Source organism: Lagopus leucura, unplaced genomic scaffold (genome assembly GCF_019238085.1).
Source record: "Lagopus leucura isolate 7727_CA_CO unplaced genomic scaffold, USGS_WTPT01 Super-Scaffold_760, whole genome shotgun sequence".
In the NCBI taxonomy this organism is placed as follows: domain Eukaryota; kingdom Metazoa; phylum Chordata; class Aves; order Galliformes; family Phasianidae; genus Lagopus; species Lagopus leucura.
In genome coordinates, this window is record NW_024962257.1 from 2262086 (window position 1) to 2274708 (window position 12623).

A 12623-nucleotide genomic window follows, 5' to 3' on the forward strand; every position below is an offset into this window, starting at 1 on the left:
CATCACAAAGTGGGGCCCTGTCGTATCCTCACAACACTGAAGCAATCTCTGAATTCCACATCAGTGCCCGGAAACCTGCCTCCCCAGCTTCCAGAGCTCGCCCTGTGAGCAGGACAAGCAGCGGGATGCTTCTTTGCACAGTGTGCTCAACCACTGCCTGTTCAGGACGTATGGCCTGTAAAAGCGAAACCTCAAAGCCGTATATTCTTATCACAGGTTAAAAATAAAACACTTGCTCTTGAGCAAGAGCGGTGGATCGCAGGGCAGGGAATGGGCTCCCAGATGTCCCCAGGGAACCTGAGCACAGATGACAACCCCCAACAGCTCTGATTGCTGCCGCAGCCCAAGCATTCTGGGCAGTAAGTCGGAAACCCAGTGGCTGAAGCCCAGCCTCTTGCTTCTTGAGCGGGGCTGTAAACAGCCAAAGGGAGGGGCCTCGCACAGCCAAGCCGAGCCCAGAGTGGTGAGTAAGTCACCGAAGGAAAAACAAGTGCAGCATGCAGCACTGGGGCTGGGAGGCAATGGGCTGCGGTGAGGCGCTCCGGCTGCTGCCCTTCCCGCATGCCCTCCACACACGTCCCCTGCAATGCCCTCCATGCAAGTGCCGCCCAGGAGAGCCTGCAGGGCTGTGAGGTGAAGGTAAGGCTGGAGGGGTGCGAGCGGCGGGCGGGACACACGCCTTGCTCTCGGTTTTCCATTTCAAGCGCTGAGGTTGATCGCAATACGATAAAAGTGTGAGCCCAGACAGCACGAGGGGGAAGCACTGGGGACGGCTGAGTCAGAGCACAGTAAACAAGAGCACTGCAGCATCAGCCTACCCAACACAGCCAACCTGGGACTGAGAAAAAACTGCCTTTCGCCAGAGAAGTGCTCAGTGGGGATCTGTGGAATCCTGCCCATGGAGCATGGTGAGGACTGGCCCAGGGGGCCCAGTGCCTTTGTGGGGAGAAAAGGTGAGCAGTCAGTGCGCCTCACCTGGCCGCCAGGAATGGGTAACAAAGTGTGGTTATTTGGCGTGGGTTTTATTTGTGCTCCTTTTTAGGTGGGTTTTGCCATTTCAGAAAGTTACTATTTAACAGATATCCTGCTGCTTCTCTCATTAAAACGGAGCTGACTAATTTACCTGCAGTTAGAGAACGTCAAGAAAATGCAGTAATTATTACACACGGTTGCGAAACCAGACATCCCACCAATCTATAAAACACAAAGCAAACAAAGCAAACACACACAGAATGCAAAGGCTGCTGACTTCCTTCTGAGACAATACACAGGCAAGTGCTCACGGCTGATGTAACTCAGTCTGTAGTAATCAAAGTTATGTGCTTAAGGGTAAACCTACATAATGGAACTACATGATTGTACCCATGCCTGTGCTTAGTCAGCCTTGCACTCACTGTAATGCATATATTTGCAGTATCTTGTTCCAGTCTGCTGCGTTGCTTGAATCAAGCCAGAGCAGTTCAATGAGATGGAATTTTGGTTGCCTTTGACTGTGCAAGACAGCTTTTCTTCTTCTTTTTTCAAGTTTTAACACACCAGATGCTTCCTGAAGACTCACTGGGTTGTTTACAGTGTTCAAAATAGAATGAGGATTAAGGGACAGTATAAAGATACCACAGTTTGTACATCTATGCAACACTCATGCTAAAGAACTGGTCTGAGAATGCAAACAAAAAGGAGGTTTTTATCCACAGGTGAAATAAATCTTTGCATACAACAGACCTGCATCTTGTGCTACTGTTAAAGACATCTCTTACCTGAGAAAATCTGGCATCAGACTGTGAAATAAAGGCTTATCTGCCTAGCTAAGTGGCTGTATTTTTTTATCCTGCTATCTGGCTGTGCTTACTCAGAAGAAAGTGCACACAAAACAACTGCAGTGGGAAATAAAATTGAACTGGACATGATTCTGGAACATATTCTTCTGGACTTCAGCTGAAGTGTCAGAGGATTAACGCCACAGAGATGGAACTGCACATCTCCCAGTGGTTGCAAAACCCACAGTGTATCATTCAGCCATATGGTTCACTGAGTACAGTATGTTGTCTAGTGACATTCATTTTAATTGCACAATGCTTCATGTGGATTCAATTTAATCTTGTTCTCTCGCTGGAAAGAATGCATTTGTGTACTTTTCTGTACCTGCTGAAAGAACACAGTGCTGCATATCTGAGCATCTCAGACTACATCTGACACGTGAAATCGCCAGCCACGCTGTCCTAGGAAAGGAATGACAGCCATGATCTGAAGGCCTTGAATGTTGCCAGTTGTACCTTAGAGATTGCTTTAGAGATTTCTTATTTCTGCATTTCAGAAAGAGACGATGGCTTTGAGGAGTCTTCTGAATTCTGATGACAAAGGACAGCTGGACAATGACTAGTGGTATTAGCTTACTTTTTGAGGAATTTAAGCTATTTCAGGAGGAAATGATAGTTAATTCCTGTCGTTTTAGAAATACAGGCTGCCCTCCTATTAGGTTCCCTAGACTACAGAGGTCCATTGTTTTTCCAGTACTAAATGGTTGTAGGTTTGAAATCTGAATAGAAACTTGTAAGGAAAAGCCAGCAAAAAAAAAAACCAAACCTTCCACCTCACTTCCCAGTTTCCTCTTGCCTTACCAGTGACTGATCCAGCATCCATTCACCAGACTGCCTCAGCTGTGCCTTCTAACAATCACTTTCAGAGAAAACTTGTTTGTATTTACTACATAAAACCATGCAGACTTTTCTATTTTCCATCTTATTGCTGAGATCTGTAGCTCCTCTCATATATTCTTCAGCAACTACATTTGCACAGTATTAAATAAAGGCGCTGTTTCGTAATTTAAGAAGTACTGGTATTGCTGTGCATCACACTGTATTTCTTTTTTTTCAGCTCATTGCCACTGATTTCCTCTTAAGGAACTGAAACTTGTACATTCATTTAGCAGTCACCTGAAATTTTTGAAACACGGGTGACTTCCTATAGTGAGATGGAAAAGAATTTCCATCACTGACCTTAAACCGGTCAGTTTGGTCATTGGTTACGCAAGCTATGTGATCTTAAGTGTGTTTTCTTCACATAACATTGCATTTCACTTACACTGCAATATCTGAACGCTATTCCTGTTTCTCTCTCTACAGAAAAGCTGGTAACCAGCAGAGAAGATACAAGAGCTAAAATCACTATGTGGAGCTGTGAAACCTTAAACAGTACTGACAACAGCGAGGACCAGCATCTCTGCCAGGACTTCCACTTCGTGCTGTCCATCTTTTCCCTACTCTACCTCATCATATGTTTCCCAATTGGCCTGTGCTACAACGGCCTGCTGGTCCTGGTCAACCTGTACAACAAAGCGACCATGACGATGCCCGATGTTTACTTTGTCAATATCGCCATTGCTGGTCTCATCATCAACACCCTGGCACCAATGTACCTCCTAGGTCTTGCCAACACAAAATGGGCCATCTGGAATTCTAACAACGAAGTTTATATCACCTTGCTTATTTTGTTCAACGTCTCATCTTTGGTTACCATGTACTCTACCACATTGCTCAGTCTGGACTACTACATCGAACGCGCCCTACCCAGAACTTACATGTCCAGCGTGTACAACACCAAGCACGTCTGTGGATTCATATGGGGAGGAGCCATGCTCACGAGTTTCTCATCTCTTCTGTTCTACGTCTGCAACCACGTATCCACTAAAATAATTGAATGTTCCAAGATGCAGAACAAAGAGGCAGCGGATGCCATCATGGTGTTTATCGGGTACGTCGTTCCGGCTGTCGCAGTACTGTATGCACTTATTCTGATCCTGAGGATACGCAAAGAGGCGACACCTCTGGATCAAGACACTGGACGATTAGATCCATCGGTGCACAGGCTTTTGATTGCCACAGTCTGTACACAGTTCACGTTATGGACACCCTATTACATTACCCTTTTGGTAAGCACATTTACTTACGCACGAGGAAGACCTGCAGATGAAAACTACAGTCGGATATTACATTTTACCAAGGTTTTATCCAAATTCTTGGCTTTCTCGAGCAGCTTCGTGATGCCTTTGCTTTATAGATACATCAACAAAAACTTTCCCAACAAATTACGACGGCTGCTCAAAAAGATACACTGTGGGAACCAGGGGTGTTCTCACGAACGCACAGCAGTACAGCAAGTCATGACGTAGGCACTGAGCACCTCTGGTGCTGTTACTGCAGTACTCAGACTGCGATACGGCTGCGTTGGCACTCAAAGTCACCGACGTGACCGCCCCAACCAGGAGGAGCCTTTAATGAGTGAAAGAGTCTTAACTTTCCAAATGTGTTTGCTGAGATCTGTAAGACTCTGGCTATGTGCTGTAATACCTGTGACATCTCTCAGTGCACTGAACTGCTTACAAAGCGTAAGCTCTGTCTTCATCATTCTAATACTCCTGTCTGAACAAATCACTAAGCAGATGATGGAAATCCTGACTGAACACACAGCACCTTGTAGGGGAAAAGGCATTACCTTGTTTTCTGTGCAAAGAAGTAACAGCGCTATCCTTGATGAAGTAAATAGTATTTTTCAGTGAAGATGATACGGGTGATCTTTGCTAAAGGGCGTATCACCCAATTAAACATGTCCGAATAGAAAATGTTAATTATAAATTAAATTATTTAATTTCCTCTCCATCATCAAATTCCCTACTCTACCGTTTTCAGAAGCTATATTCTCACACACTCTAACCTAAGCTATTAACACGTACGACGAATCAGATTTTTCCTAGACACAACAGTAACATGTTTTATTCTTCCGGTGCTTTGTTTGCATCCTAAGGCATTTCAGGAATTCAAAAAATATTTATTAACTAATTCTAGGGGAATTGAGAGATTTTTGTTCCACATGTTAAAATGAAGGACACAATGGTTTACAAACTTAAATCAAAACTGAACGAGTAAAGAATGTCTGGCTAAGTGTTATGGTCCACATATGTTCATCTGTAACAAGAGTAATTATCTTAAAAATAAATATGTTTATGATTAACATTTCTTATTTTCAAGGGATATGTTTCTCTACAAATAAACTGAAATCTCTTTAATCTCAGGGATCACTGGAAGTTCGGAACCCAGAAAAAAAAAAACCTTTCAATGCATACAAGATTTTAGGATGGGAATAATACGAGGGATGCTCCAAAAGTAATGCCTCCTATTTTATTCTGTTGGTCCACGATGTCAGAGGTGGATGTTGGTGGGATGGCAGTAGAGGCTGAACCTTGCCAGCAATTTTCTGTGACGTGCTGCTGCCGTGTGAGAGACAGCAGCAGAGGGGCACTCTGACAAAGTGGCATCGGACATTGGAAGTGTGTACAGAACAAAGGTGTTTCGAAATAAATAGCACTCACTGACATTTTTCAACGCATGCTGAAGGTTTGTGGAGACCAAACAGTGGGTGTGAGCACAGACAGGGGTGGGCAATGCATTCCAGCAGTGACACTGACTCTGGTCGCTCACACGGGTGTGGATTTTAACAAGTGCAGTATGCAGGTGCTTGTTGTTTGCTGGCAAAAATGCACAGCTCACGGTGGTGACCGTGTTGAAAAATAGTTTGGTGGCTGAGAATTTGCTCTACCAAGCAGTGTTGTTATGCTCTTTGTATCTGCAGTGCTTTCCATGGCAAAAAAATAGGAGGCATTACATCTGGAGCGACCTGCATACATATGAATTCCACTCAACATCAGCTTCTTGCTGACCTGGGGAAAAATGCAGTGTCTCCCAATGTGATTCACAAATACACAGCGAAAGTACAGTTTCTGTATTTCACAGTGGGGATGGAAAAAACCAACACAGTTCAGAGTGTTTGAAGAACATGAGAAATACAAAAAGCTGCTGGAAACAAAACTACCCTGATCCAAACAACCACCTGCTGCTGTTGTTGCATTAGTGACAGCGGAGGGGACAGAAGTTATGCTAACATTCTCCCATTGGCTGATGGCTAGCAGGACTTCTTTGCCACTGGCCCTGCAACAAATCATTTCTTTGCTTTATCTGTCACAACACAAATCATTCAGCAAGACTTCAGCCAAAAAAAATCAGGGGTTTTCAGCCTTTGGTATAGAAAAACTAAAGAGTAAAAACAGAATTAAATCTTTTCTATTGCATCATCTGATCTCATAGCTGGACACAATTTATGAGCATAGGAAAATGGTTAAGTTTAAGTGAGAAGGAGATGAGGAACAGACTTTTCTCAGATCTTTTCCCCTCTTTTCACCATCATTTGAGTCATTCTTCTCACAGCCATCTTCGCTTACCTGGTTCATATACAGTCATCATTTACATTACCAACATCCTGCTCACCCCTTCCCCTTTTGCTTTCAATACTGTTTTCTATCTCAGTGAACTTGTTTAACCATTGAAACCCTACACAGCAAGTCATCTATTTGTGTGGTGGTTTCTCCCCATGAAATCTAGCCAGCATAATCGCATTACTTTGCTTCACAGTGTCAGCCTGTAGATTAAAACCAGGTCACAGAAGGAAGCCTTTCCTTACCACCACGTCCATTCACACACTAATCTATGCCTCTGCAGACACAATACTGGCTTCTTGGTTTTCATAACCATTTTTTGGTTTCATTTTTCTCTTAACTTGAGATACATTCTAAGAATTGCAAGTTACACTCATTTGAAGCAGTCAAGCTCACACCCACAGCCATTCATAGCAAATCTTTCCTTGGAACTGCTGAGTAAACGGAGACTCATCTTCCCTCCGGGGAACACTGGGCATCCTGAAGCACCACGTCACATCTCTCACGTCAAAACTGTTCAACAAATTCTGACCCACGGGGCAGGAAAACAAACAGCAGCAGAGAGGAGCTGGCAAACCTGGGTGTGAGCAGAGCCTCGTGGAGCCGGGACACGGCCAGGGCAGCGGGCTGAGCAGGCAGCACAAGGGCAGCTATAACTGCTGAGCTGCTGCCCTGCGTCCATTTCCCCTCTTCCTAAGATGCACCACACTACTTCCCATGTCTAAGCACTTGTCACATTTATTTCTGTTCAGGTTAAATCACCAGGCCACGGCTCTTTCATCACCTCTTTCTGTTATTCCCCTCATCTCCTTCAGTTCTCTACCCAAACGTGCTATTCCATTTCATTCTGCTCCTGATCCTTTTGTGCTTGGCCTTGTACACGTGGTAATTCCCAAGACCACCTCCTTCATGACAACTCAACCTCCATCCAACGATTTGGCATTACAAATGGAACTGCACGGAAAATGGAAGCTGCAACTTAACAGAAGGAGAAAGAAAAGTCTTCTATCATCTACCCTTCAAACCTCAACTTGGATTTTTTTCCTAAAGATCCTTTTTACTGCAGCAGAGTTGAGTTTGTGCATATCCTCAATAATCTACTAAATGTGATGGCAATCATACAGGCAAGGAGTGCTGATAACTTCATGAACAAGACTGACAGAAACTCAAGGATTTTTAAGAGTGAATTTGATCATTTGCCTCAAAGAAACCGTGCCATGGAATGGGCTGGCTGCTGTTCCTCTAAATTCTGAACTTGATTCCAGTGCTCTCATGTGGTGTCCCTTAAAAAGCAATATCCCACAAAGCACGAACTTCACAGTATTTATAGAAGCAGGACATGAGCAAGCGCATTAAAATACTCAAGGAAATGCACCATAATGTAACTATGGAGGAACTTTTATGGGCTAATTTCTAAAATACAAAGTTCTCAGGGATGAGGCCTTTCCATTTCGATACCCAAAGGTTTCTGATGACTGCAAATAGGGGCATGCCTACTTTGCTTCTAAATAAATATGAATAAAATACTGTATATATGCAAGATAAAAATCAGCCTACTGATGAAAAAATAATTTTGAAGTAATTCATTAAATTATTTCTTAAAGCAAGTGTATCATTTAAATGCAAACCTCTGGGCAGTCAAGTGTACTGTATGTTTCGGTATGTACGTACTGGCATTAGAAAGTAAGCACTTGTTAAGTGCCATTATTAACAGCGTTATTTTCTCACAAAATTCAACTTCATGCTCGAGATGAGCTGTGACTTAAAGGCCACTTCCTGAAGAGCCAATTAAGTCAAATCTGTGAACTAACGAAGATGTTCGTCTCTGCTTCTGCTGAAGGCATTAACACAGCCAGTTCAAGTCAGGTCTGTGTTGACAAACCCAGTAGGGGTCCTGGTTTCAAAAGTTTCCATTTAGAAATCAAATTGAGATGCTCTATGAAGATGTAATGTTCAGTTAAGGAAAGAAAGCGACCAACCACTGGAGAATTCCTGGTTCTACTTGAAATAAAGAAATGTGGTCCCTCCATATTATATCCAAGAACGACATGAAATGGACTTTTGGCAAAGCTTCACAAAGAAACCACCGACTCCTAAGACTCTAAATAGAGAAAGTGTTAAAGCCCATCTGCTTGGTAAGAGGTGTGGGCTCTTCTTTTTGACAAAAGGGCTACTTGCAGGCAAGGCTAATGCTGTGCTCCTTCACAGGACCAAAACAGCACAACTTTGTGACTTGGATGTCAAACCAGGCGTAGTGAATCACCTGGATTTTCTAGGTCACAATTTTTACATCATTAACATCTAATTATGCATCAGCATGAAGTCGGCTGGGAATGAAGGCAAAAAGTCATAGGTTTTTTCAGCATAGTGAATCCTACAACTAATAGGACAGAAAAATTGGCCAAAAATACAAAGTTGTTGGTTAATGTGTACACTGGCTGTGTGTTTGTCACTTCTTTGTGCAAGCGAACCCAACTGATCATCAGTGTAAACTCAATGTACCATCCAGGCAAGTCAGTAAGTTTACATGAGGCTGAACTGTACCAATATGCAGCAGAATCAGCCCTTGTCTGTGAGCACAGAGAGACCTCAATGAGGACAACCATATTTTGGCACCGAGACAGAAAGCACTGAACTGTTCTATTACAGGAAAACAGGTTACAGCACTGAGGTTAGCAGGAAAATAGAACACCCATATCAGAAAGAGGGGAAGTAACACTGAAAAAAATAATAACCAAGATTCGGTTCTCTTTTTCTGTGCACATACACAGTTAAGAACTTACTTATCGTTGCTAAATACAAATGAAAGCAGGCTGCTGGCCAGGCTGGAGACCTGCACATGAGCTGCCCTGCAATGGCACAGGGCTGGGAACAGAAAACAAAAGCAGAACCTGGCCAAGTGCCACTCTCAGTTCTTCTCTTAACGGAGCACTTCAAGAAGCACTGATTTGGGCCTCAGCTTCTGCAGCTGCAAAGTGCTCAACACACTGAGGAATCTGAAACATATGCTCTAAGATTAATTCTTGCAGCTTTTTGATAAGTAAAACCTTGTGTATTTCTTAACCATATCATGCAATACTTTTTCCAAGTGAAAGCAACTGAATGCACAAAACCAGCTGTGCAGACTCAAGTGTGAAATGTTTCCCATCATATTTCCCTTAACTTTCCATTACCTATCAAAACACTTTGGCATATTTTGAATACATTCTCATCCCGCAGGAGAGCAGTGCATTTATTATCTATTTTGTCACTCCACTTCCTTCCTACCAAGTCTTTCCTTACCTGGGAAGTGTAGGCCATTTCCTTCGACTCCTCCCTTCTAAAGAACAGCACATTGACAGAATGCTCACATTTCCTTGCAATCCCCAGCAGAAAGCTCATGTGTTGTTACAAACCATGACAGGAAAAGGCTTAAACGATACCAGATTCCTATCAGAGCATTAACGATTCAATACACAAACGTTTACAAAAAGACAAACCTTCCTTTCAGAAGTTCCCCAGAACAAACGAGTTTTTAAACCAGATGAAACGGATTCTCTTTCTGGTTATAAAGCACCTGAAGATGCTTTGTGTGAAAACAGAAATAAGCAGCAGCACAGAAACTCTCAGCTCAGAGGGCTGGAGAAAAGATTGTTAGGAAAGGGAACAGGTTCCCAATTAGAGCCATCCTAAGGTACCTGTGAGTATACTTAGAGCCAACAGCAGGAATAGTGCTGCCATTATACAGGAAAGCTCTCAACTCCGATCAAGTTAACATCTAAAAATGCAGAATTGATCCCCTAATTTAAAGGGGTTTTTAAAATCATAAATCCCCCGATTTCAATAGGAGGTTCTTTGATTTATCACTTCTATGCAAGTCTATGTGTTACCAATAATACAACAAAATTTAAACCCTAATTTTAGCATGTACATCTGCAAATTTAAGCTAAAAATTATCTTGAAGCTGGTAGAATTCCCACACTTGTTTTCATCTCACCTCCCAGATAAATGGTATTTTTGATGTTAATTCTGGGATCAAAACTGTTGTACAAACACCACCTGGTGGTCACTAACAGAACAATCCTGCGTGTCACAAAGATGGTTTGATCCACAGAACGAGTCAAACCATGCATGTTCACAATGGAAACAAGAACAGACCAGCTGCTGGTTATAAATGAACGTACCAGCAGGTCCTGTCTGCAAGCACATGGAAGGAGAAACAAAATTAGCCATCGCTTCTGCAGCACTGCTGAGACAGCGAGGTACATAAAATTCTGTTGCAAGAAACAATCCTCAACAATGTTCAATGTGTTTTTTAACCTCACAGGATATTTAACCGAGCTATGAAATCTGATTATTGAAAACACATAAATATTTATTAAATTTCAAAAAAAGAGCATGTGTTTCTTGTGTTTGTTCTGAAACACCTGGTACCAAGCACTGCATAGAGAAGATGCTCAGAGATCAAAAGCAGTGCCATTCCCAGCCAGCTCCAGAGCATCGTAATTCTTCCTAATTAAGTTACGCTTTCACTAATTCAAAATGAAATAGATTTCATTCATTACTAATAGAGAAGTTTCTGAAACCTTTCAGCTCAGCCTATGTAAATTAAATAGCCATTCTAACACCTGCAGTGCTACACGGAGCCCCGTTCCTTTATAGAAGCTGCTGTCAGACAAAGATGTTTTCCACCCCTCATTAAGGCATTATTTGGAAATACAGCCATTTTCAGCCCCCACTGAGGAGTTACCTGCACATCTACCCACACAGAGGCATTTATTTTGAGACTGATGGAAACATCACTGCAGAGTAACAGTAAGAAAATACTGTTTATAGAACAGCAAACAATGCCCAAATAAGCCAATATAAAATCACTAATGGGGAATCATGGGTGAGCAATCCTGAGATGTGACGGCCGTGGTAACGCAGCACAGAGCACGGCTGTTCTACAATAAGAGGCTCAGTGTTGATTTAGGAGCAGCCTCAGAGGCGCAGGCAATTATTAATCCCAGTGCCTATGTACCCACATCACCAGCTCGTGCTTTTTTAACCCTATCCAAGCAGACAGCTTAAATTCCACAAATCCACATGGCTCCACGTACCTTACAATCAGTCTGTCTATCTAATGAGGAGATGAACCAGCTGTGCAGTGGGCTGACCAAAGGAGCTCAAAGCATCCATATATCCAAATGCCACCGTGAGACCCATCTGCTGCAGTTACATGGCAGAAGCAGACACATCTCAGTTCCACTTACAGATCAAGATATCAGGAAGCCAACAAGCAAACAAAAACCCAAAAACATGCAGCAAACACAGAAAAAACAAAGACATGGCTTTTATTCTAAAATTCATCCTCAAGCAGAACTCCTTCAGTTCTCCAAGCTGGCAACTTCTGACTTTGTGCACAGATTCCGTTGTCGTTCTGTTTGGCTTTATGTTTCACCTCAAAGGCCTGAAGTTCCATGATCTTTTAATTGAGGACTCAAATTTGCTTGCTGCTGAATACCTGACTAAGCAAGAAGAACAATTTCAGAGTGACTCTGTAACTGTATGTCAGTATAACAAGAAACTTAGAATAGATGCTCTTCTCAAAAAAAAAAAAAACAAAAAAAAAACAAAAAAAAAACAACCCCAACAGTAATAATAATAATAATACATCTGAATAGATTATTCAAGCAAATGTCAGCCCAAGGCAGCTCCCCCGTGCAGGAATCAGGAGTCAGCACACTGACACAAGCAGCCCCGTGGTGCCCAAGTGCCACCAAGAGAAACTCTGCACAGCCAGCTCAGCCCCTGAGCAGCACATTGAACCTGCCCCAGCCTCCTGTGGTGAGCATCCCACCCACACCCAGGTTATTTTTTGTTGGATAATTACATTAGAGGAATAACTGAGATGGAAATACATGATAGTTTATGAAAAATAACTTCAGGGAAAAACGTGGATTGTTTTTCATTTCGTAATTCCAGTAACACAACATTGCTTTTCATCACAGCACGCTGGGGAATGGGCAGTAACAGCCATTGGATGTTCCAAAACAAAGGGACGCTTTCCTTAATAGCCCTCCATCAGAAAGGCAAGAGAAGCTGCCTCAGCCCTACGCAGAACATCATTACCACGCTCACCTCATCCACTGAGAGCACACACACGTGCTAATCATTAATCAACATCACTCATACAAATAGTGCTAAAAGAATGCAAACAGACATTTAACCACCTTTGTTTTCGCACTTTTCTGAAGGTTCACACAACCCCACACTAGTTTGCCACTGTTCTCATGACTTGTGCCCTGTGATCATTTAAGCAGACGGAACTGAACTGATCCATTGTTTAAGAGAAGACCCAGCTGGTCTCACAACAGCAACATCTCGCTTTTCTTTC

At 42.8% G+C, this 12623-nt stretch overlaps 2 protein-coding genes across 5 annotated transcripts in view; one reads left to right on the plus strand and one right to left on the minus strand.

Moving 5' to 3' along the window:
* The window catches only part of GPR146 (G protein-coupled receptor 146), a 33524-nt gene extending 28515 nt beyond the window's left edge, over nucleotides 1–5009 (plus strand). For 2 of the 4 annotated variants that reach the window (XM_042864812.1, XM_042864813.1), the window contains one exon: nucleotides 3123–5009. In XM_042864812.1, the coding sequence (XP_042720746.1) occupies nucleotides 3167–4168 (1002 nt within the window). In that variant the 5' untranslated portion in view covers nucleotides 3123–3166 and the 3' untranslated portion in view covers nucleotides 4169–5009. Of the gene's footprint in view, nucleotides 1–475; nucleotides 640–883; nucleotides 954–3113 lie in introns of those variants that run through there. The other 2 variants (XM_042864814.1, XM_042864815.1) reach the window with 2 other exon arrangements.
* The window catches only part of CUNH7orf50 (chromosome unknown C7orf50 homolog), a 97395-nt gene that overhangs the window by 53065 nt on the left and 31707 nt on the right, over nucleotides 1–12623 (minus strand). The window lies entirely within an intron of this gene.